Raw genomic sequence first — 26,478 nt, 5'->3', positions numbered from 1 at the left:
ACTGTAACATTTCTATGTGCTGAAGTGGAGATGAGGTGATGGAACAAGCGACGTGGCAGAAGAAACCCTATCACGGTACACACCAGAGAATGTAGCACAAAGGAAATGTGAACTGAAGAGGTAGAGCCGTAAGAAGGACAGAAAACCAACACTGGGTAAACATCAACCAAGAGAGAGCAGTGAATTCTAAAACGCTTGCGGTAACTGCATGAACCGGCACCGAAAGCTTCGATTGCAGAAGCGGGGAGGGTGGGGGCACGAGGGAAAATGCCAGCTCTTCTTCTGGAGTCAGGATTCTAGGTCACCTATCTCCCGCCTACATGCACTCCCACCATGGATCTGCCCATCATGACCACAGCCCCTGACCTGGAGAGAGGGAGATGTGAGTGCGGCAGAGGGGGGGGACTGGCAGTGAGGATGACAGAAGGGGAATACAGAGTGAAAACAGAACACGAGCAGCACCGTTAGGCTTGAGGCCTGTGGCTACACCGTGGGAGACGTCGAACTCGGAACACCAGATTGCATACCAACCGTCCCTCACTCTTCCCTCAAGCCTTCGCACGTGCTCGGATGCTTGTGCTGGTAAGACAGGCTAAGTCTCTGAGCAGCTGGTTTCCCCCCACTGGCCTCCGCAGCCCCACCCAGGTGTGAGGCTGATTATGAAGTAAGGGTCGACGCTCACAGGTACACACAGGAATGTGGGTGAGGACTCTGGTCACACACGTACTCTCCCCGGCTACAGCTCTGAGTATGAAGTACACCAGCACAGAGTAGCCCAGGAGCCGTTAGATTCTGGCGGGGAGGAAGTAACCTTTGGAAGTACACTCAATGACAGCTAATGACTACAGTTAAGGGACAGAAGAGTGCTTTATGAGACAGTACTCATAACCAGTTAAATTTCTGTAGCCTGGTTAGACCCATATGTGCTTAGGGATTATCTCACGAATCCACTTCTTCCGCTGAAATATATTAAGAATTAGTTTTCACCTGCCCCAACTGTAAACAGATTGAACTTTAAAAAGCATATGAGACATTTCTACATAAATGGGAAAGCAAGGGTAAAACAGCAATTATTTCACTTAGCTCTCAAGGAATAATAAAGGGTATCCTGCTCTTCAGATTAAGGGCCTTGAATTATGTGAGGATATTTAAAAATCAAACACATGCTTTTAGCAGTACAATGTTAATTCCTATTATTTAATCCAGGTATTATTCATCTAATTTGACACATGAATCCAGACACTAACATTCCGAAATAGGTTCTAATTTCGAAATCACTACTTTGCCCCAGAGCATTCACTGGAAGTGTGTGTAACTTCTGAATTTTCCATTTACTAATGAGCTAACTAAAATAATTTTTATAGGAGAAAATACCCTCTTATAGCATAACCTTTTTGCTGAATATTTTTAGAAGTCACACTAGACATCTAATTTTTTTTAAAAAGGAGTCCCAAAACATGAAAGAAATATTATGCTAATATTGTAAAAAGTCTGGACCCAATTTACCTGAAGGAGAGCCATGTGCTGAGCTCATACTTTTGACCTTGGAGTCTGACAGTCGAGAGATACTGTTAGCTCTAATTCTAGGAGAAAATTTATCTGAAGGTACTAATCTGGCTCCACTTCGAATGATAGCTTCTGCAGTCCGCGAAGAGGCACTACTTCTAGAGATTGTTGCCTCAGAGTCACTGCGAGCTGACAAGGAGCCAAGCCTTGTTCGACGAGGCTGAGCCAGTAAATCAATCCTAGAGATGTTACGCCTTCCTGTGGGCGGCTTTGACGTGGAACTGGTTGTGGACACTTCAGAAGCAACGGATGCTTTGTCAGCGTCAGCCAGTTCGCTGTCGGACACTTCACCAAGTCGTGCTCTGCGCAAGAGGGAAGTCCTGGTAGGCCGTGGCCTGGGAAGAGTCGTTGATTTACTGGAAGATCCAGGTGCTATGGGAGAAGTCTTAGATTTAGTTACTTTACTTCCTTCCAGTTTGGAATGTGCATGCTCATCAGTTGAGGTAAGTGGAGTCCTGGCATGAGATTTACAAGAGTAAGTTTCCTGATCTGATGACATAATGTCAGAGATGGCAGAATGAGGTACACTGGAGGTCTGGTCATCGTCTGTTAAATCCACTGAAGGTTGTCTTATTCTTCCACTGGACTGTACAAATTTGCGGCCATCCGCTCTTGAGCCTACATCTGAGGAACGACTTTTTGTTTTCTTCTCAATTTTCTCCCTAGCACCTGAAGATGATGATTTTGTAACATCTTTAGAAGGAGAACTCGTGGAACACCTATCTTTATAGAGACTCGTGAAACTCTTTCGCTTTTGGGTTGACTTTCTTTCAGTCTCTCCCGTGACCAGACTGATTGTACTCGCTGTGTCCACATCAGATTCTGGGGAGATAGAGTTGTCTCTATTATAACTGGGAGTATCTGGGCCTTCATCAGTTTTATTATCTTCACGCAGCTTGGCTTCTAGAAAAGCCATTACTGCTTCTGTGTCCTTTAGAATAAGGGTGGTGTCCATACTAGAATCAGTATCCACAGAGTCACTTCTTTCTCGTATTCTGCTGGCAGCTGTCAAAGCCAGAGAAGGTGGTGTAGACGAAGTCTGCTTATTTATATGGGGAATAAGTTCTATGGGTATGTTGGGGCTAGGTTTTTCTATGGTGAAGCTTCCTTGCCGAACCAAGGACTTGGAGGATTCCTTCTTATCGCCGCCCTTTGAAGTCTGACCTTTGAGAACGTCCTCAGCTTTTCTTCGCTTGCCCTCGTTTTGTGTCACCCTTTCTCCTTTGCTTGTAGAGTGGCCTGGAATTTTTTCTTGAGGCTGTGACTCTTGTTTGAAAGATTCCTCCCGGCACCTATCTATCTGACCTGAAACATTCTTGGAAGCTAACAACTTGGTAGGTGTCCACTGTGCCTGCTCCTTTTGTTCTTGTTGCTGAATTTTAGCTAATGTCTGCTTTACCAAAGAAGTTTCCTTATCAGTTTCACTTTTGTCCTTTCCAGAAGAGCTGCCCAAGTGAAGCAGGGTTTTATTATCTCCGCCAGGTTTCGCGGCCTCGCCGTTCACTGCCCTGCTCATCTTATTCAAGGCTCTGTCGGCATCTTGTTTATCCTTCTGGTATGCCTGTGCAGGTGCTTCTTTCTCCTGAAGTTCTGTGTCTTGTTTTTCTCCAATCTCTGACCTCTGTGTTACACCCTTGGCTCTGGAGCTCTCAAGAGACTTTTCTTCATTTGGAAGCTGGGGAAGGGTGCGTCGCCTTCTCTCTCCCTGACTAGCCAAGGACGTTGCTGACCCAGTACTTCTCACTGAAATGCCAGACTCACTGATATCTGCATCTATAAAATAAAACCACAAAGAAGACCTGTATGAGAGCAAAAAAGTACAAATAAAAAGAATATCGTATTATATTAGATTTCGCAATATAAGTTAAGGAATGGCTGAGTATATAAGAAAACTTCGAATAAACACACCAGTATTGTGACATAATAGTTTCAAAAGCAAGTAGAATGCCACAATGTACAAATAGGTACATTACTAATAGGGGCAGTCAAGAAAGGCAGTTTTAGGAGATGAAAATTGGGGTCATCTGTTCTTAACCCTCCATCTGTTGCTTTTTCTTTCAATGTATTTTATGGCAGGGAAGGTCACTGCGTTCATTCTTGCTTCTCTAAGGTCCATGAAATTTTGCTCAAGAAAATGTTTTGCAGAACTGCACAGAGAATGCCTAATAAACACTTTCAATTACATAGTAGAGAAGACTATTTCTAGGGGCGCCTAGGTTGCTCAGTGGGTTAAGCGTCTGACTTTTGATCTCAGCTCAGGTCTTAATCTCAGGGTCATGAGTTCAAGCTCCATGTTGAACTTAAAAAAAAAAAAAGAATAATACATCTAGTTTTTAATGAGCATTGTTACCTATCTGAAAGAATGACAAGTTTGGATTTCCTAAATAAAACAGAAAATGCAAAACTTTAGAAGGCTTTCCAAAAAAAATTTAACACTGATTACAAGAATTTAAAAAAAATTTTTATTTATTTATTTTTTTTTTAAAGATTTTATTTATTTATTTGACAGAGAGAGAGCACAAGTAGGCAGAGTGACAGGCAGATGGAGAGGGAGAAACAGGCTCTCCGCTGAGCAGGGAGCCGGATGTGGGACTCGATCCCAAGACCCCAGGATCATGACCTGAGCCGAAAGCAGCCGCTTAATGGACTGAGCCACCCAGGCGCCCCTAAAAAAATTTTTTAAAGATTTTATTTGTTAGCGAGAGAGAGAGAGAGACAAAAAGAGAGCATGAGCAGGGAGAGGGGCAGAGGGACAAGCAGACTCCCCACTGAGCGCAGAGTTCAGGGTGGGGCTCCATCCCAGGACCCTGAGATCATGACCTGAGTCAAAATCAAGAGTCAGACGTTTAACCGACTGAGCCACCCAGGCACCCCAAGAAATTTAAAAAATTTTAAGTGTGAAACAAGAGAACAGGACTTATACTTTTACAAACCGAGGGATTTTTAAATTACGGTCTTTCGGTATACTAACGCCTCATATAGAAACACATGATCACTTTCTCTTTTCACAATTAAGTAGAAGACAATGAGAAAATATATACTTTGATGTTTCTATGTGAGAGAATTTGAGAATACCTGAGTATTTTCCTGACTGCTATACATGGAATGCATTTCTGAGAAAAGGGACACATCCATTTAGGGAAATAGAAGTTAACATATAAAACATTCTCATCTTTGGTGATAAGTGGAGCAAGATACCAAGACATAGTTTCTGTGGGTCTTTTCTCCCTTTATAATTCTGAAAGTTGAACATTTAAATTTCACAGCAATATAGGGCACCTGGGTGGCTCAGTCGTTAAGCGTCTGCCTTCGGCTCAGGTCATGATCCCAGGGTCCTGGGATCGAGTCCCACATCGGGCTCCCTGCTCGGCAGGAAGCCTGCTTCTCCCTCTCCCACTCCCCCTGCTTGTGTTCCTGCTCTCGCTATCTCGCTCTCTGTCAAATAAATAAATAAAATCTTTAAAAAATAAATAAATAAATAAATTTCACAGCAATATAAAGTTTACGATGCAGGAAAAGAGCTACTAAACTTCCTGATTCAACTTTAGCGATTGGTCCTGACATTATTGTATTGTATCTCATCTCTGTAGTGCTATCAGAAGCACCTAAAATGTACTCGCTATTTTATCTTTTTGTATTTTTCTAGCATTTCTCACACTGTCCTGCTCCTAACATGCATGTGATGAATGCATGTTTAACAAGAATATTTTAGGATTTAAGTCGATTCATAATTTAGAAGATGATGAAACATGTTGAAACGAGGTAACGAAGGGTCGTGGTTTGTTATATTTTGTAACAAGGTAGAATTTTGCTTTCTACAGCTAAACTGACTAATATCATAATGGATTCTTGGTAAGTTTACCTAGCCTCTTTGACCCCTCTATTTGGGTTCTTTGTTTTCCAACTGGTAACCAGTTTATGTTAAATCAATCTGCCAATCACTCGGTCTTTTCCAAAGATTTTTGGTAATACTATCGATTACGTCTAATTTCTATAGTAAATCAGTGATATAGCTTTTCTAGTACGTTGCTATGTACCTTGCTCAAATGCTTGCTGAGTAATGTTTACAAAATTCCTAAACCGTATTTTTGGGGTGCCATAAGCCAGAGACAAAATAAATTTCCATTTCCATTTTCAACAATAACAAAATTTAGAATACAGATAAAAATCCACATGCAGGGTGCCTGGGTGGCTCAGATGGTTAAGCGTCTGCCTTTGGCTCAGGTCATGATCCCAGGGTCCTGGGATCGAGTCCCGCATCGGGCTCTCTGCTCCTTGGGAGCCTGCTTCTCCCTCTGCCTCTCTCTCTCTCTCTCTGTCTCTCATGAATAAATAAATAAAATCTTTAAAAAAAAAAAAAAATCCACATGCAAATTCTCCTTGACGGTTTTATTTCAAATTAAGAATGTAATTAATTGAACATAACCAAAATCATTAGAGACATAAAATTTCATTTTTGTTTTTTTAAAGAAACTTTAGTTCACAGAAATATTAGAAGGCAATAAAAATCACATTACACAGACTTGCAAAAGATATTAAGTAAATTAAGTGTGTAATAGTTCTTTTTTATTGAATTGTATTGAATGCTTTTTACTTAAATGCACAAAGTAGCATTAAAATATTTGTTATATTAATGATATTAATGAATGTTATAATTTGGAACTATTGTTAGTCTTACTTTAAAATTTTCATTTTTATATATATGTCATATACATAAATTTGTATATATGTTATGTGTTTCCCCTACAAATTATCTCCTATCTTCAGTTACGTTATATTTTAATGATATCTGCATTATTAGTGCAAATAAAATCATATATATCTAGTATAAGCATGAGAATATGTGATTATGTTTGTTTAGGTTTAATTTACTTCACTATATAGATTTAGTTTGTTTTTAAAAAAAACTGTGGAAAGAGCCAAGATGCCCTTCAACAGATGAATGGATAAAGAAGATGTGGTCCATATATACAATGGAATATTACTCAGCCATCAGAAAGAATGAATACCCAACTTTTACATCAACATGGATGGGACTGGAGGAGATTATGCTAAGTGAAATAAGTCAAGCAGAGAAAGTCAATTATCATATGGTTTCACTTATTTGTGGAACATAAGGAATAGCATGGAGGACATTAGGAGAAGGAAGGGAAAAATGAAGGGGGTGGAAATCGGAGGGAGAGATGAACCATGAGAGACTATGGACTCTGAGAAACAAACAGGGTTTTAGAGGGGAGGGGGGAGGGGGGATTGGTTAGCCTGGTGATGGGTATTAAGGAGGGCACATACTGCATGGAGCACTGGGTGTTATATGGAAACAATGGATCGTGGATCACCACATCAAAAACTAATGATGTATTGTATGGTGACTAACATAACATAATAAAATTAAAAAAAAAAAACAAAACTGATGTACGATTCACAAAAGAGAGAGAGAGAAAATACCATTCTCTAAAGGAACAGGTACAGACAATTCCATTATCCTTTCTTCTTGATCATGTCTTGTATGATTTGCAGCCAAACTAGCCCACTGTGAAACCCAGCGTTTGTTTCCAGATGATGTGCCTTCCTAAAGCAGAAAAAGAAGGGAGTGAAATCAGTCTATTTAGTCAGAGAGTTCTATGTAGTCACGTTATCCTGTCATCCGAAGCCGTATTTAAACCTCACATTGCCATATTATCATTAATTAAATTTCCTCATATATAGAATGAAGATTCTCTAGGTACCCCTTTTAACTACATCTTATAATTACTGTAAACGCAGTATAATTTTCTCTACTTATTAAATACTAATGATGGCACTAAAATAAACACTCAGAGCTTAAATTTACTGTGGCTGAACAAATGTGGGTCTATTACCGCAGCCTTATGGCTAACCAGTGGAGCTGGCTCTACTTCATTCTTCAAACAGGAGTCTAAAGCTTCTCTAGCCCTCTATGTGCTTCTAGGAATCAGACTGGTTCCAGAGCCCCAAGGAGTATTAAATCTGCCACATCATGTCTTTAGAGATTTCAAAAACTAACCCACAGCTTAAGACTTCTTTTTATAACACTTTACTGTTTCCAGAAGAAGCCAGAGATCACTCAACCTTTAAAAACTTTTCTATAAATAGTCTGAATCTAGACCTGTGCACGTCTAGATCTGGCCTTAATTAAGGCGAGTGCTCTTTGCATCGTTAGAGTCAAGTGTGAAATGGGATTTAATTCATGATATGGTTCCACAGACTTATGGACATATACTGGTAATTTTTAACACCAGGGCAATTTGGCATTTAATATGGAAGATCTAGGGAATAGAGAAAAAAATTATGTTCCCTCATGAAAAATCTAAGTCAAGGCTTAATTTTGAGACTGGAATGACAACTAAAGATTGGAAGGCTATTTAACCAAAATTGTATTATGAAACAATATGAAATTTATTGTACTAAGGATGATAGGCTAAAAACTGATGAAGTATTTCATACAGACTACATATATGATTTCAAGAATAGGTTAAAATAGTAAGTATACATAGTGACATACATACAATGAAGCCTAAGGATTCCTCCAAAGCCTGCTAAATCCTTGAATTCCCTTTCAGGATTCTGTGCTAACTGCCCACAGTTCTCAGCATGAAGGACGTATCAGAGCCGCTCACACCCTCACTGATAGTAGAACTCTTCTGTGAAGAGTTTCTCATGGCTTGTTTAGGTGATTCCCATATTGGGGCTATATATAAAGTCCACTTGGCATGGGTTGAGGGGATAAAGAAGGAAAGAAGGAGCCTTACAAAGTTCATGTTCTTCAGAATTGTTGCTAGAGCAATTAGAATACCAAAACACTGCCTCAGATAAGTATCACTTGCTTTCAATAAGGACATTAAGCATCTTATAAAAACAGAAACTAGAATTAAAATTCTCTAAGATTAAGGAAGAAAAAAGAACACTAAAAAACATACTTGCTTTCAGGAAAAAGCAGATCATTAAGGGACAATTTTAACATAAATTAAAAAAACAGGTGGATTTACCTCTCTATTGAAAGATTTTATTTACATCTCATACAAATATAACATTTTATTTATTATTGCTTTATTTATATTTTAAATCTTTGTTTTATTTACCATTTGTATATTTTAAATTACCTCATTTCCTGAGAGGTAGTACAGCATAATGAGTAAGAGAATGAGTTAAGAAAACAAGGCCTCTTAGGGCTCAAATCCTGGCTCCATAAGGTTACTAGGCTTTGTGACTGTGTCTACTTAATTTCTCTATATTTGAGTTTCCTTATTCGTAAAATGGCACAGGAAAGGTCCTATTGGATGTTAGCTCTTATTGTCTGAATAAATTATAATGAATTAATACTTCTCAGTTATACACATCTTTCACATTTCTCTTTGACATAACAATGTGGAATGACATTCTAATATCATTTCCAATATGGGAATAACTATTTGTTGAGGGCATAAATCTCAGGCTGTTCCTCTGCTGAGTGCTTCAGACTTCACTAACTCCCTGTAAATAGGCTTTATCAACAATCCCGTTTGTAGATGATAAAATTGCAGCTAAAAGGGGAGGTGTCCAACACAAAGGCGCTCTATTAAACATGGCCACTCTGGGATTCGCACTCAGGTCTTCCCGGCTCTACCGTACCAGACTGACTCCCTAACTTTGTTGGCCAAGCCATCCGTGATTAACTTCATGTTAATCCGAATCACATCCGGCGCTGCACCATACCCGCACTTATTGAGGTATAAGTTCTATCTGTCTGGCATGATATTCAGACCTGTCCATGCTAAATACATGCCCTCCTAGGAAGTTTAAGCAGTGAGCATGTAGCCCATCAACTGCTTTCTGAAATTAACATTTTCCCTTCACTGATGAACATAATAACATAATTTAAAAGAACGTAACAACAAAAACTGAAACAGAATTACTGCAAAATTGCTTTAGGCTTTTATTAGAAACTAATTTGTGAGAATTTAGTTTTTAGAAGAACTCTCAAGGGGATATATCAATTACTTAAAATAATGTAATTACAAAAATGATAAAAATTTACATTTTGTGTGTGTAAAAGTTACATATGAGGAAGGGATGTGTACCTCTGAGTTGTGAAATCCAGGTGTACTCAGTGGCTTTCTTTCTTCCATTACTACTGCAGCAGAGCTGAGAGCCCAATCTTTTATCAGATCTTTATGCTTTTCATTGATAATAGGCCTATTATAATCCTGATTGTCATCTACTCCAAACACCTAGGAGGAGAAATTATTTTATAAATGAAAAGTCTGAGCACCAGATTACTAGGAATAATATCAGTAACTTCAGAGGCAAGTAGAAATACTCTGAATTAATTTCGATGGGTAATTCACTAGTGAGGGAAACATGTTTAAGGACAGGGTAACATCCAACTGAAGCCAAGAGTTGGAAAGAAAAACGGGGCTGTGGCAGCTTACTTCATAGTAAATGAGACTATCCTTTTTAATATTTAGCCAAGTACTGTTTGATAATAAAATAAATATCCAGGACATTACATCTGATTTGTTAAAAGATGTTAATAATGTTAACTATTATAATAATGCAGAGTTAGGAAAGAATACTACTTCAGCTTGTTTCCAGCTTGTCTCTTTGCTCTATTATTTTTGAGAATCCTGGGCGCCTGGGTGGCTCAGTTGGTTGAGCGACTGCCTTCGGCTCAGGTCATGATCCTGGAGTCCCGGGATCGAGTCCCACATCGGGCTCCCTGCTCAGCAGGGAGTCTGCTTCTCCCTCTGACCCTCCCCCCTCTCATGTGCTCTCTCTCTCTCTCATTCTCTCTCTCAAATAAGTAAAAAAAATCTTTAAAAAAAAAAAATTAAAAAAAAAAAAAAAAAAAGAGAATCCTGCTGCAAGACTATAAGCATACAGCTGATTTCACTGGTTCCTTCCCTAACAAATGTGTAACATTTACATACATGAATTTAAATTATACTTGGAATTTTCTAAGGTCCCAAATATCAGATTTTGTTGTATGATCTCTGTATGGAGTACAGCATGATCTTCACATTTTATTTGCCTAAAAATTCATCGAAAGGCCTTTGAAAGGCAGATCCTGGGTCTCCCCCAACAGATCACCATTTTCAATAAGCAGGTCAACTATGGTCAACACTTGTGGAATATTTAAACACAGAGACCAATAATCATGTGCACGATCAAGGGCAGGATCTGAGTCTTACTGATTTCCTGGCACATAACAGGCTGGAGAATGGGGTTACCTAACAGACTGGAAAAAGGTTATAACTATGTAAACTTTAACATTCCATTTTACTAATAAGTTTCTTTGTTCCCGATGCTTATTATTTATATATTTTATTTGTGGCTCTAATTACTACAATAAAGAAAAATACTGTGTTTGAATTAGTGCTTTGTAGAAAGGATCTTTAGAACATAATCAAAGGGCCTTCTTTGCTATACAAAGGGAAAAATACCTTAAGGTAAACTATTTTCTAGAAAGCTTTTCAATGATCATACAGTATACCTGATAAATTCTGAAGCCCACATTTAATAAAGGAGACATCAGATTTTCAAATTCTTCACTTTTAAAACTTGGAAATTTTACCACTAGGTGGCCTTATTACTTAATATTTAATTCAAATATAACTACAGTTTTCAAGAATTGTGATTTAATATCTGTTGAACCACTCAATATTTGAATTATCTCTGCTTTAAAAGTAAATTGTATATTGCTAATTTAAATCAAATACAGATTTTAATAACACATGGAAGCACAGTTTACAGAAGGGAAAAAACAGCCCTGTTTCATTTTGTTAAACACAGAATTGGTAAGTTTAACAACAACAGTAAAAAAATGCTGTGTATACCGTTCCATGGGTTCTGCCTCCAGTCCCACTTGTAAAGAGCGCAAATCAGAGCTACTCAAGTTACTTGTGACTGTCTTAAAATAAAAACTTAAAATTATTTCTAACTCAAGTCACTGACCTCCAAATTTACTGGAATTTATTTCCTTATTTTTATAATCAATGAGGGAAAATCTAACTCCAGTTTGCAAGTAAAATAAAAGCACGCACATGTGAGTACTTGCATGTGCTATTTGGCATGTTAATTTATAAACGATCTCAGGTGATTTTCTGATTTGGTGATACTTACTTCTACTTCATACTCAAAATGGACTTCCAAAACTTGTTTTCCTCAAACATGTAAGCACTACCAGTTTCAAGTAAAACATAATAAATCTCTCCAAATCACTGACACTACTTTGAAATAACAAAATACATGCAGACAAAGAAGCGATGCTTCCGGGGAAGAGAAGCTGAAATTGTACAGAAAGAATACTCAGGGGGCGCCTGGGCGGCTCAGTCGTTAAGCGTCTGCCTTCAGCTCAGGTCATGATCCCAGAGTCCTGGGATCAAGCCCCAACATCGGGCTCCCTGCTCCGCGGGGAGCCTGCTTCTCCCTCTCCCACTCCCCCTGCTTGTGTTCCCTCTCTCGCTGTGTCTCTCTCTGTCAAATAAATAAATAAAATCTTAAAAAAAAAAAAAGAATACTCAGGGGACTTTTACAGGTTCCTTGTAAAGCACCTGAGACAGCTACGTATATACCTGTCAGAGTAGTTAAATCATCACCTGTTTCCCAAACAAGTGACAGGGCCTGAAGCACAACTGTGGGGGGAAAGAAGTCTCCAAAGTTCCTATCTATATTTTTTTGAGTGCTTTGAAAAATTAATGACAGCAATGACTACCCAGCTTGAAATCCCTATCCTTTTTGTGTCTTGCTACAAAAACATCCACTTGTGAGAACTTTCATGTGAAAGAAAGAGGACGTAAACATCTTATACTCTGTCCGTGTGCTTTAAAGCTATTAGAGTTTTCACATTTCAAAAAGCACATATAATCTGACATATGATCCAATAGCTGGACAAGACTTGAGGCCTAAGTTTGCTAGATCTTCCCATATTTTCATTGTAGGTTTTGTCCCTAGGTGATTTCATCCACATCCGAGGCGTCCCTTCAATTTCCAACCACAGGCAGCTGCTCACTTGTCATCTCTCCTCCTAGACAGCTCAAAGATATTTCAAATGCAGTGTATGTTAACCCAGGCTTATGCTTCTCTTCCCTTTCCTGGGCTCAGTGACAGCCCCCAACTTGATATAGTACAAAATCAGGTTCTCTCATTCAGCTAGGGACTTTTTTTAGGCTAAAAGTCTAGACTGAGGAAGGGAGAGAGATCAGATACCTGTCTAATTATTATGCTTCCTCTCTAACAGAGGCCACCTCCCATCCCAAGTTTGTCAGTCAGTTTCTAATTCTTCCAGGTGGGAGCAAAAGAAAGGAGGAGGGGATGGGAATAGAAAATTTCCTTTTGAACTTGCACTATCTGAGCTCCTTGGGCCTGGCAAATGCTTAAAGATAACTCATTCATCTTAGGGGTGGAGAATGTTCATGCCTCTAGGTCCCTTGATTGAGGCAGATGCATCTCTATTTTGGGGAGTGACCTGTGACTCCCTCCTGTGGCCTCCAGGTTTAGGGTAAGAAGACAGCACTGCTCTCACCATCCTACTCCAACAATTATGGAACATGTCCTCTCTCTTTTCCTCTGGATGTGTGCATATGCTATTTGGCATCTCACTTAGGGATTTCACATCTGTATCTCAGCAGCTACTCTAAACAATTTTAACAACCTGTTCCTGAGGTACGTACGGTACTTACTATTTTTGCAGGCTACTGGGCTAGCCACCATAGGTGCTTCAAAAATATGTGTAACTTAGTCCTTGTTCTCGGAGGGCTGAGGTCTAATACAGGAGGCTTATAAAGAAAAGAGAATGTCACCTGAACCATGCAGGGGCACTCTGTAGTTAAAACAACATTTCTTTAAGACCCAGACTATATTTTTAGATTTTAGTTTTAAATTTAAAGAAATGAAACATTCTCCAGATGACAAAGGTCTAGTACGTGCAGTACAAACCAAGCCTGTGAAAAGTATGACTTGGTTTTTTCACCAGTATATTATCATCATTGTCACTATTATTTATTAATTCAACAGTAATTTATCTTTCCATAGAAATGAGAAACATAATGGTAGGTTAAACATAAAGCTTTTGTGGGCTTATTTTAAATTAGCAACTGAAGAACAGTATTGCATTCGTGTATCAATCATATCGAAGTGTCCAAGTAAATGTGCACTCAGGTTTCAACCTCAGATGACTGGAACAACTCTTTCCTCAATGAGCAAGGACCGCCTGGGTAGAGAGAGCAGGGTCTCCACCAGTTCAAGGCAACAGCAAAGGTTCCCATGGCCTGTGAAAATCACTCGACGCATACTTTAAGAACTATGCAGAGTCCTAGCTTCTAACATCAGGGAACAAAATCAGGAAGACTTAATAGAGGAGAATTTCTTTAAACATATAATTTTCCATAAAAATCTAATTTTTTAGAAGAAAAATCCCTTAAAAGTCAGTGGAATAAGTGGTTCTAAGAATTTAACACTGTGATTTTTATAACATTTGTAATCAACTTTTAAAATTTAAAATTCAGATAAAACTATTAGAAAAAATGGGGTTAAGAGAGACATTTTATAATTTATCATGGTATGTACATATGTACATGCATGTTCACAGCAACATTAGTCACAAGAGCCAAAAGGTGGAAAGAGCCCAAATGTCCATCAACAGATGAACGGATAAATAAAATGTGGTTTATCCACACAATGGTGTACTAGTCATAAAAAGGAATGAAGTACTGACACATTCTACATCATGGATGAACCCTGAAAACAGGCTACGTGAAAGCAGCTGGTCACAAGAAGCCACACAGTATATGATTCCATTTATGTGAAAAGCCCAGAAGCAGCAAATCCACAGGCACGGAAAGTAGATTAGTGGTTGCCAGGGGCTGGAAGAAATGGAGCAGGTAGGGTATCTCTTTTTGGGGTGAAGAAAATGCCGTGGAATTAGACAGCGCTGATGGTCGCACAATGTGAATATACTAAAAGCCAATACACTTTAAATGGCTAAAATGGTGAATGTCCTGTGAATGACATTACCCCAATTTTTTTAAAAAAGGCACCATCTAGTTTGACCTTCTCCCTTTTTACTTCTGCCTGTGTAAAAACATGCTCAGATCTCTGCCCTCTCCCTGAACCTACCCTGTGGCCCTTGATTCTTCCCACTCCTTAGGAGTATTATACCCATGCCTCTTCTCTTTCCAGCACTGCTTAGCATTCTTTTTCTATTAGTCCTCCTTTCCTATCTTTGAATTATGCTCAGGTCTAATCTCATGCATCTACAGTTAAAATGTCCAATTTCTCACCTCTTTATGGCTCATTTCCTTGACATGCATTCCTTCCTTTCATGCCTAAAATCTGGCTGCTCACCGGTGACCATCTTACCTTTTCCTCGATAAGCAGATTTTTAAGCGCTAAGCTGTTAGCTGGGTATTGCTAGAAACTCAAAGGCACATCCAGTCTTCTACTCGTTGAGGCAATTCCCCTGAAACTTATACATGTATTTCTTCTGATACAATCTCTACTCTTTTGCAGCCTTCATACTGACAAAGTGAAGCTTGTAACACATACAAGGTTTTAAACTATGCATTTTATCAAGTTATGTTAGGTAAGATACAAACTAGTTTCAGCAAATAAAAAATATAGGAAAACTTGTGGAGGCCTGGCTGAATCTGACCAATCTATAAATTCATTAATTAAATTAGCTAATCTATAGCTAACCACACACAGATACTGACAAAAATGAAAGAACATGTCACAAAGTCTTCTTTCTCATTATTCATTAAAAAGAGACTGTCTACTACATGCCAGGCACTGTTCTAAGCACAAGAAATACAGAAGTGATCAAGACAAGGTCATTCTATAAAGAACTGGCAGAATGTAAACTAGCTAGCGGCAAGTTCTATAAGGAAAATAAGACATGGTAATGTGACAGGGAGAAAGAAGAGGTGAAGAGCAGGGCTACTTGAGACAGGAAGCGGGGAGAGAAAGCCTCTGACCGTGAACTAGGAGAAGGAAGGAGCAAGGCATGCAAAAACACAAGGAAGAGCTTATGCGCTGAGGGCACGGCAGTTGGCAAGTCCTATAAGCAGGAAAATAAATAAGATTTCATATAATAACACAGGAAAGAAAGGAGGGGAGCCTAGTAAATGTTATTAAGCTTCTGACTGAAGAAAGGTGAGGGTTTGGATGTGAAGCTTTGGGGACGAGCACAGCAGGAGAGGTTTCCTGTACCTGAGACGTGCTAAGAGGAGGAGCTGAGAAGGGGAGAGGAGCAGGAATCAGAGTGACCAAATCTCCTGATAAAGACTTTTCTCTAAAAAATTGCTTACTGAAGAGAGGGCAAGAAAGATTAGTAGAAGAGGAAGAAAAATGAAGCCCTCAGAATTCACCGGCTAAGAACTGCTATTTGCTTTGGCCCATTAACTCCGATTGTTTCTGGACTGGCAAGAAGTTGAAGAAAATGTAAAGTCCAAATGAAAATGCTGCCCGGTATCAAAGTCCCCTCTCACTGCTCGAGGCTCTCCGTTGATCTCCTACTCTGTAGTTCCCACACAAATCTGATTCTGTGGCCGAGTGGACCCGGAACATGCTGCCGTTCTGTGTTCTGTCTGGCACTACCACCTAGATTTTGACTCTGGTTTATCAGGGTTCCCCTGGCTCCAACTTGGATCTAATCTAAACTCCTGCTGTGAACTTCCAAACTGCTTACAGCTGGGTCCAAGTTCTCAGCACTGACTCTCTTCTGTGTTTCCAGTCTCGTTAGAGCTTTCCTCGTTCTGGATTCCTCCCCTACCACCTGTTGCCTGTAGAACAGCCCGGGTAGATACAAGGCCCGTGAGAGAAGAGAATATGCTCACAAGAGGCATTTGGGGGGGGTACATATGTTGCCATGGACATGTGGACAGGAATTGAAACTCAGGGCAGGAAAATACCTGGCAGAACTGGGCTATGGAAGGACATTTATGGAAAATACTTTTTTCAAGATAGAGCCTCAAGCCCTCTACAATGACCAAATTTTTTTTTGTTACGTTAATATTTAGCTTTCTGTTCTCACTACAAGTTTTTCTCCCTTAGCTTGGAAGGCTAGGAAATAGCCCTGATTCATGTCCTCCTCTTCCCTCAGCGGTATCTGTTTTGGTGGAGGAGTGGGAAGAATAAGCCGGCACTATGATGGGTTCTCTAGATACCACAGGGAGGCCAAAGGAGGGAGGGCTGGGGAGGCTATTACTACTATGGAAGACAGTTACCTTCAATCCAAGCAGTCAACAGCACTTTCTTATTATAGCACATCTCCATGTAAGCTTAGACATAAGACTCAAGAGGTCTTTATAAATAACAAGCATTTGTGTTAATATCATATAAGAAGTGAATTTGGGGACAATGCATAAAATAAGGCTACCTACTGACAAACACACAGCATAAAAACATGAGCCAAAATGCTGTGATCGCATAACTTGGGGTCTGCGGAGGGGACATTTCAGTACCCTTTAACTACAACCAGCACAGAAAAACAAAGATATGGTATTTCAGCTTGATGATTTTTTTAGAGAGATCCTGTTTTAAGTGCATACAACTTTCCCCACATTAAGAAGCAAATACCTGTTCTAATTATCTTCTTTAGGCCCAGGAGTACAATGTTATTTTGGGGAAAAACTGAAAAGGCATCCAGTGCTATATCATGTGATACTGTGGCTTACTCACTTCCTTTTGATTCTGTTTTGATTCCAACACGCTATTTTCTCTTGGTTTTCTCTGTCTCCTCTGTGTGATTCTTTTCAGCCTCCTTTGCCCACCCTTTGTCCACCATGGTTCATGTTGCTAAGAATTTCACTCTTTGTCTCCTCTCCCTCTACACATTCTTTCTAAGTAATCACATCTATTATTTTGCATTGAGCTACTCTCTAATATTTCCCAAATGAGGATGTTGGCCCAGATCTCTTACCCAAAACGCAGGTATTTCTATACCTTTCTATCCAGCTGACTACTGGACACATCAGCAGCTCCTTAATTGCCCTCTCTGCTTCTGGCCTTTCCAATTTTCAATCTATTCTTCACACTTCTGACAGTGATTAGATGTCACTGCCCTATTTAAAAGTTGTCAGGGATTCCCACCAGCATTAAAAACTCTAGAGCCCTTCCTATGATACACAAGGGCCTTCAATATCTAGTCAGATCTCATCTCTCTAAAATAACTGTGGTCCTCTGAACAAGCCCTCCATACTCCCATGCTCCGTATCTGGAACAGGTTGCTCCATATTTCTGGAAAACCCTACTTTACCACCCCTGTTACAGGATTGATTCCACCTGCTTAAGAATGAGCTCAGCTGACAATTAAATTCAGTATTTATTGAGGACATATAAAATACCAGGCCCTAGGTTCGCACAGTTACGGAATTTACATTCATGTGTGTGCACACGTGCGCATGTTTTGGGTGAGTAGGGCAGTGAATAAACAAATAGGAAACTATCTTCTCTTGAGAACTACTGACCCTTTCTCCGATAGCTTATATCTATCAAAGCACTCTCGTCATACTATTTGTAATTCATATGTTTTTACTTGTGTATTTCCATTCCTCTACAGACTCATGGCCTGAAGGGAAGAACTATCTTTTCAATTTGAATCTCTCTCTTCTATCACAAAGGGTGGCATACAGTTGATGTTGAATAAAGGTTGCTAAGTGAATAAATCAAATAAGCCAGCTCTCAAATGATGGTGTAAAAAAGGAAAGAGACCACACACAAGTTTTCAGGGCCAAACAACAATTAAATTTAGATGGAAAGGAGCCAAAGGCTCCAACTTCTGTCCACACACCTAACTCATCCAAGCAATTTGAAAGGACACTAGTATTGCTCCTACACTCCCAGAGTGCTTCTTATGTCTTGATTCTGGCTAGTCTTAGTCTTTGTTTTCTCTGTGCCCACAGTTACCTCATCTCCTTCAGACATTGGACTCCTGCTTCCCTGCTTTTTTTTCCCAGAGCCTGATTCTAGCCTGAATTTGGCTTCTGGCTTTAACCACAACTAGTAGAGTCTCAGCTCTTTTTCTCTGTATTCACAAGATAATGCAGTGACTCTTCCCTATAGTTATGGGCAGCTTTGTTTTCTGGTTTATACAAAGTAGGAATAACTCTGAATTATCCACTCATTCACACACTGCCATTACTCCCCTAAGTGAATCCTGCTTTAAGATCTTAGTTTTCTCTATCCAGGGTGGTACTGTATAATTTGCCATTGAAAAAAAGCTGCTTATGATAATTATAGACAGCAGGCAGGCCCCAGGTTTTGTGGTCCCCCTCTCTATCCAGCAGTTTCCTAAGAGTCTCGTGTGTACCAGTGACTTCTTTCTTGGCTTTCTGCTGTTCTGGATGGGCCTCTCCCTTGCACTGTCACTTCCCCTTGGGCTTCAGATCTGACTCAGGCTGAAAGAACTTTCCAGGATTTATCAGTACCTTGTGCAGAGATCCACATGTGGAGACTCCTAGTAAGTGTCATAACACTGCTAACATTTTTAGAAGTCTTATTATAAAACAGGCATTGTGAAATGCATTTTATTTTTTATAAGACCTTGTGAACTTTCTTCCATTTTAGAGAAAAAAGAAAGAGAGGTTTAAAGATGTTAGTTTACTCAAGGGCAAGGGCACCCATGTAGTACATGCAAAGTTTATACTTAATCCCAGATCTGTCTGCCTGCAAGTGTTGATGTTCTTCAATCCCATAACAGAATCCCTCAGTGTAAAATAACCTCATGGACAAAACACCGATCACTATGAATACAATATCCATAAATCAAGCAAAGGCATAATAGAATAGAATTAATATTAATCTGAATTTTAAAACTTCTTACTATTCTCCTTTTCAAAACCTATTCTTTTATTTTGTATTTTACAGTATTTTCGATAGCAATATTCTTGTTCTCAGTAACCAGAGGGAAAATTTGGAACTTTAAAATAACCTGAAGGAAATATTATCAATTCCCAATGATGAAAATAATTCAAAATAACCAAGAGTCATTTTCTGTGCTAACACTGTGTCCTTAGACTTCTTTTAATATAATCAGGAAACTCACTTTATTCATCTGTTTCTTACTTGCTTTATTTTTCTTATTAACAACTGTCATAACATTGCTCACACAGCATCTATTTCGTAGGGTAATGGGTCTCTGGAAGTTTGAAGTTGTATGCTCCAACAGTAAAGAATTTTGAGCATGTGCTCCTCAAATAAATGCATGTTTTGAAATTGTATACATATACCAATATAATAATAGACTGCATACACTGTAGAACATACCCCAAAATGGAAATAAAAGTTAAAAAATTAAAAGTAAACATAAGTCCTAATAATTTTCCCAGATCCCAAAGGTTTATTTTGTTTACCTCCTGAAAGCCCTGCCTGTAAGCTTATCATCTAAACTAGGGCACCTCAAATGTTAAGATGCATACGAATCACCTGGAGATCTCGCTTTTAAAGCAGATTCTGATTCAGTGTATTTAGATCAGGGCTGAGATTTTTTGGTATTTCTAATAAGCTCCTAAGTTGATGCTAATGCTGTTCACACTCTGAGTAACAAGAACTTAAACAAGAGGTTATTGTTTAGCCAAACTTAAGCTGCTGTTTTCCAGGAGGTAAAATAAACAGCTGATTCTAAAGTCAACTTTCCATTACTATGGGCAAAATTGATAAAAACTGCTTTTAAAACCATACAACAATCATTATACGCATTAACCAATAACATCAGAGAACAAATCTAAAATGTAAATGATCATCATGGCTGGGCATACACTTAAAGTGGCTGAATTCGAGTATCATAATGAAACTGATCCTGTTTTCATATACTTCTTTTCTATCTCCAAAGGCAGCAGTGAACAGAAAGAAAAGAACATAAGGACAAAGAATAAAATTGACTAAAACATATACACTTTCATCTGTTTGTGACATGAAATTAGTAAGCAGGAAACCCGTGGTTAACTATTATCAGCTGACATTTATGTTTATGTCAGAGGCATGGCAGCCTGGCTTTGTTTTATAGTTTTTTATAAATGCAGAGTGAGAACAGTCACAAAAGTACATGGTTTTAAAATCCTATCTTAAACTTATACAACTTTAAAAGGTCCAAAGAGCTTAAATGTTATCGGACTTTACATACATAAGAAACTCAGGCAAAAGTTCAGAATATAAACAGAATAAAATCGGAAGGCACTTTGGTGTTAATTATCTTGCAGTCCCCTCACAAAATCCTAACGTTCCAGTACCACTAACTGCATGAGAACACTTCATGCTGACTCTCCAATAATTTCCAACAGTCAAATACACTAAAAGAAAACTTCCACCATTCCCAAATTTCAGTTATTTACCTTGTCAATCATTTTTCTTGCTTCCACTTCCTCACTGTTGGGATTCTCTAACTCAATGGTATAAGTACCCTTGTCACTTTGGTCATCATCATTATCCTTTTCAGAAGTGGCAGAAGTAGGTTGATTTTTTAACATTTTATCCATCTCCTGGCTTGGTCTGTGCCCAAGACTCCCTGAACTTCTTAACAATGCAGTCTGTAGGAAGGGAATGGACACCGATGGCTCCTCGGATTTCTGTTTTAACAATTTCCCACGTGGAACACCATGCCCCCCTCTGTGATGCGCAGAGCTAGTCTGTAAAGACAAAGAAACCACTTTGGCATCTGCTGTTGGAGATTTTGTTTTTTCAAGTTTTGTATGTGGTGTTGAATAAGTAGTTTCCTGACACAAGATTCCCGCACTCTGAGTAAAAGAATCTGACCTTCTTTTTCTGGGATTGTCTTCATCAAAGAATGCAATCATAAAAGCAGTTTGACTTACAACGGCTTGGTCTTGAAGCTTTTCAGTAGCCTGGGCCTTCTGGAGCTTTTTCTGTTCGGAATGGTGGCGCCTTAAGTGTTCCTCAAGAGCCGCACGTTTGCTGCAGCGTCTGTGAGCCCCAGCATTTTCTGAATCGCTTTGTGTACCATCGTCATGTTTATTTCCTGGACACAAAAAAGAAACCATATAATAGAGAAGGAAAAAAATCCCATGTAGAAAATTAGACGCATATACAAAAGTGCTATTTGTTTTTTGCCCCCCTCCCCCTTTTCAAGCTAAGTCATATGTTCTTTTCAGTAACAGGCTCTGCAAACTTCCCTCAATTGCAATGCTCACATTCAAATTTTATCAACCAACAATGAGGGCCTTTATAAACAATTGAATGGGATTGCTTTTCTTTCTCCAAATTTTAACTTTATAATGATTCATCAATGCCTTAACAGATAAGCAATGTTGTATCATCTGTGATAGTGTGTACTTATAACAGTAATAAACATTAATCCTGCCTCCAAACCTTATACTTTAAGCAATCAAAAATTTGCTTCAGCATGAGGGAAAGAGAAAAAAGGGTGATCCCAGAGACACTTATCACAACACAGTAAAGGAGAATACAAATGCCATAAAAATGTGATGAATTTTAACTTTCAACAATGTTCAATACTTCTAAAAGTATAGCATACTTTCAATAAAAAGTATGCAAAATGTTAATAGGAAGATACAAATCTGTAGGTTCCACCAATTAACTATACACTTTTTTACAAGTGTCTTTCTAGCTGTGGGAATTTTTGCAAACTTAACAATTGTGCTCTAAACTCTGGTGGCTTCAAAAGTTAAATAAAGCATGCTAAAGGCCTATCACAAAAAAGCATAGTCTATGAAATCCTATATAAATGTAACCACCTTCTGGGCAAATGGCAGAGTGCTAAATATAACCAGCTAAAAATCTGTCTTCTCTATAAAGCATGTAGAGTCAAGTTGGAATACATCTGAATTTTGAAACATCAGATTCCTAACAGAGGTTTTCTGTTACCCTTAGTTCTACTAGGGATTCGATACGAAACTTTATGGAAATTATTTTTCAATGATTTAGAATTCTCAGTATTTAAACAAATACATTAGAAGAAATAATCAAATGATAATTATATTATTACAGCATACATTTACTGAAAAGTGAAGAATTACTCTACGCATGTTTTAGACTGAATCACAAATGAGGGCTTCAATGCTGGCTTCTGCAGAAGTGTAAATGAGTCTAGTCAACTACGTGCAGTCAGTCCCTGGCTCCCAGGACTGAGATTAAGCTTTTCCTGGGCTACAGATCTGAGTCTGATTACCTGCTGAATAACATAGTAACAAGACAATAATCAGAGCTGAAGACCTGTTGGCTAGGAGGGGCAAAGGGCATATGTCCAAAGGAAAAACTTGAGTTTTAATACTCATGGGTTTGTTTCTAATGAATTTCAAGGTTACCAATTGGGGTCAATGATTTACCACAGGAGGATTGGTTGTCAAGATGTGGTACATAAAAGGTGTGAGAAGACTCAGAAGAGAGAGCACACATGAAAAAGGTAATGTTCTGAAGAAATAATAGGCTAGGGAAACAAAGGGAGAGAATGAAACCAACATGAAGGGGTTTTGGGAAGCACTCTCAGCAGAGTAAAACTGATGAATGTTATAAACATCAGATATGACAACAGATCTGAAAATCTTTCTTCAAATTAGCAACTATTCAAAATGCAATCTGAAAAGAAAAAACAAAACAAAACAAAACAGGTGTTCATTTAATGGAATCCCTACCCTCAGGTAATTAAGCTAGGAACCAGGGATAGCGGATGGAAAGCAAAATCAAACTAAACCACTAATTCAAATACAAAACTCATTAAAAACATGCTATTTTACAACCTATTTCATTGTTGCACTGGATAAACTGAAAAGGAATCCAGTTTGTAAGAGCCAGAAATAACTAAACTCTAATATTTCCTGTATAGTAAGACCAAATAACCCATACTGCGCATATATACAACGTGAAAACACCATCTTTACAGAATTCAATTCTTCTATCAACATGTAAAATTTGGCACTAAAGTGGTATCAGATCCTTTCAGTATCTTTTAAGTTATAGTTTAAAAACTCCTCTTTATGGGTTAGCCATTTTCTTTTCTGGAAAATTATTATTCCTGCTTGTATTTCTCTTACACCAGGCGAGACATCTGATCAGAACTGCAATTTCTCTTTGCACTCAACAACAAACAAATCACTAGGAAACTCTCCTCACTAAGTTTCTGTCTTGTCTATCATTAACCATGCCTAAACATGCTCAAGTCTGTTAGGTATTTTCTAGGGTAGGTTAGCTGTACCAAGTCAGAAGCTGTGGTCAAAGAAGCTGCAACTCTCCTAAAGGGTAAAAGTGTATGGGCTTTGTGAACATTATTTTCTTCACTGTCCCAAAGCGCGTGCACTTTACTCTTGTAGGAGCAAAGTTTTTTGCTTTTATTTTACTTACGTTCAAGTTTTTGAGACTGATTCAAATAACTGCTGAAAGTCTAATTAATGTAAAATTATTACTATTTGCCATAAATACCTTTATTTAAAATCTCTGTATACACTTTCAACATCCTACATTGTGGAAAATCTTTATCTAATGATGGCATATCTCACTTCGGGGAAAAGTCAAATGTCATTTATAAATATGTCTGGAGAAAGGAAATGGATCCTGAACAAAAAATGAATTATATTCATAAAGACATTTTCTTAGATGGTTTGTAGAATGGTCTGAAGGCAAATCCAAAAGAAGGGTTCTGAGCAACAGCAATATCCTAGGATATATATCTACCTATAAATCAATTTTGAGGGACCATAGTAATTTGATTGTATAGTTTCTGGTAAAGCTTAAAAATATCTAATCATTAATGCATACGTAGATACAGTGTGAATATGGGCATTAATGCCTCTGTTTGGAGTCAGGCTTACAATGGGCCTTTTTCAAGAAGAGAATGTCTGAAACTGATGGCTTAAAAATAATAGCTAATACAGAAAATATTTATGGATGACTAAAAAAACAGCTATAATAAAGGGGTAAAGGTGCTTTAAAATGGTAGCTTTTTAGAGAATCTTTTAGCTCATTTTTGACATTTATTAAGAGTAGTTTAAGAAAGACCATGTCATTTCTAAATTTTCAAGGTTTATGCTACCTTTTTATTATACTAAGATATCAGTACTATTTATAAATTCATAAAAATGGTCAGTTTCCAAATGGGTAGCTTTTATTTCTGAGCTTTAACCTATACATACATACATAGTTCTCAGTTATGTATTTAGTATTATCTGGTAGAAGAAAAGATAACAATCACATGTGAAAAGTATATATGTCAGGTAACCGCTTATGATTAATTAGATATAGTAATAATTAGATATAGTAATAGGTCCCAACAAAGAATTAGGTAATCACACGACCTTACTATCTTGCAATGTCTTAGAAGCAAATCAGAACAGGTATTTCTTCATTACTTGACCAAACAAAATCCCAGGGCATAAAGTACTGGTTAGGCCAGGGTTAGTCTTATCATTGATAGTGAAGTCATTCATTATGTATTCAAATTACTGAGTACTTGCCACATAATAAAGTCCCCAGGTGAAGTGTTAGGGATACAATGACCTCAATGAGCATTTTTTTTAAAAAAGCTCATTAACGCCTTGTATAGAAACAGAATGGCCAGATTAGCATGTAATCATTTCTCTTAAAGATAGCTTATTAAATAAAATTAAGATAGGGTAATTAAAATATATTTAATTAGCAAAACAATGGAAAAAATTATTCAGTTGATACCTTGGTACATAGGTATAGATATTTGACTAATTTTGGCCAAGTGTTATACTAATAGAGCAAATATTGACTATTTCACAAACATTCAATTGTGGTTTCGTAAATTTTAATATCAAAAACATTTTAAATTCAATTGATCCTCAGTATCTCTAGACCAAAAGTTTTTGTTTCATGAGTAACTGCTGAGAAAAGCTGGAAGCACACTATCAACAATGTCATTATATTACTAATGTAGAACTTTTGGCCCATTATCAAATGGCTTAAAATTTCTTTCAAAATCTAGGCACTGACATTTTATTGGAAGCATCACAGTAGAGAAGAACAGAACTGAATATAGGTTTTCCTTAAGTCAAGAAAACGATGAGAATTGTCTTCTAGGGAATTCCACTGGTGGAAAAAGAAAGATTTTTAAAGGCATAAATATAAATTCACAAAACCAATCTGGTTTTGGCAGGAAAATGAAGGCAGACTATTTTTAATGAGTAAGGTGGACATGGGTAGTATGGCTTGCTTTTGAGCTTCAAAATCAAATACAGAGCTTTGAAAAAGCTGAAGTTTCCTACCATACAATTATTTATCTAGGAGTACTTTGGTTAACTGTGAAGACTGAATTTTCTTTATCACAAAACAGGAAGTTCTGAAATGATCAATTCACTTTACCTTTCAACCTTTTCAAGTAAACTGGAACATCACTTTTAATACTTTTGGAATCCTCTTCTGTTCTTTCCCATACCATTTGAGGAGGGTTGTTCTGTGCTAGCCAGTCAGCTACTTTATTTTCTGGTGCCATCATTCCTGTCTGAATCCCCGGCAGGTCTTGAGTTCCAGGAGAAGACTTCTTGGACTTGTGGCGCTGATCAGAAGTAAATTTTGTCACATGGTCTCTAATAGTTACCTTCCCTGGAGTACTGTCATCAAATTCAATGGTAAATGAAGCATGCCCTGCACCTGTTGTATGGGAACTTGGTGTGTCTTTTGTTGGGATTTCATGAATAGTGCTCTCTGTTATTTGTGATGGCTGCTGAAATTCTTTTGTAGGGATTTCAAAGTAACTTGGTTCCCTACAGAAAGGAAAAAGTACTTCTTCATTTGCAGCTGCAGACTGTTCCTCAACTTGCTTGGCATCTATGCTGCACCCTAATGAAAAAAATAAGAGAAAATTCAAAATATTTGGGAGCTTCTAGCACTTAAAGGAGAATAATTATGGCCATTTGTATTGTGCCATGAGAATCAGAAGGCAGATCACAGCCTGGATGAAAACCTGGCAAATATCACAGAGAAGAAATA

General features: G+C 38.2%; 1 protein-coding gene across 5 annotated transcripts in view; it reads right to left on the bottom strand.

Moving 5' to 3' along the window:
* Positions 1-26,478, bottom strand: part of CEP170 (centrosomal protein 170) — a 129,640-nt gene that overhangs the window by 26,937 nt on the left and 76,225 nt on the right. For all 5 annotated transcript variants that reach the window (XM_032389365.1, XM_032389368.1, XM_032389369.1 and 2 more), the window contains exons 8-13: positions 25,852-26,328; positions 21,369-21,532; positions 20,889-21,182; positions 9,642-9,791; positions 7,012-7,135; positions 1,507-3,339 (exon numbers count right to left, since the gene is read on the bottom strand). In XM_032389365.1, coding sequence (XP_032245256.1) covers positions 1,507-3,339; positions 7,012-7,135; positions 9,642-9,791; positions 20,889-21,182; positions 21,369-21,532; positions 25,852-26,328 — 3,042 coding nt within the window. The remainder of the gene's footprint in view (positions 1-1,506; positions 3,340-7,011; positions 7,136-9,641; positions 9,792-20,888; positions 21,183-21,368; positions 21,533-25,851; positions 26,329-26,478) is intronic.

The sequence above is a fragment of the Phoca vitulina genome, unplaced genomic scaffold (assembly GCF_004348235.1).
Source record: "Phoca vitulina isolate PV1807 unplaced genomic scaffold, GSC_HSeal_1.0 scaffold54, whole genome shotgun sequence".
In the NCBI taxonomy this organism is placed as follows: Eukaryota; Metazoa; Chordata; class Mammalia; order Carnivora; family Phocidae; genus Phoca; species Phoca vitulina.
Note: the sequence above shows the minus strand (reverse complement) of the source record. Positions and strands in the feature narration are given on the sequence as shown.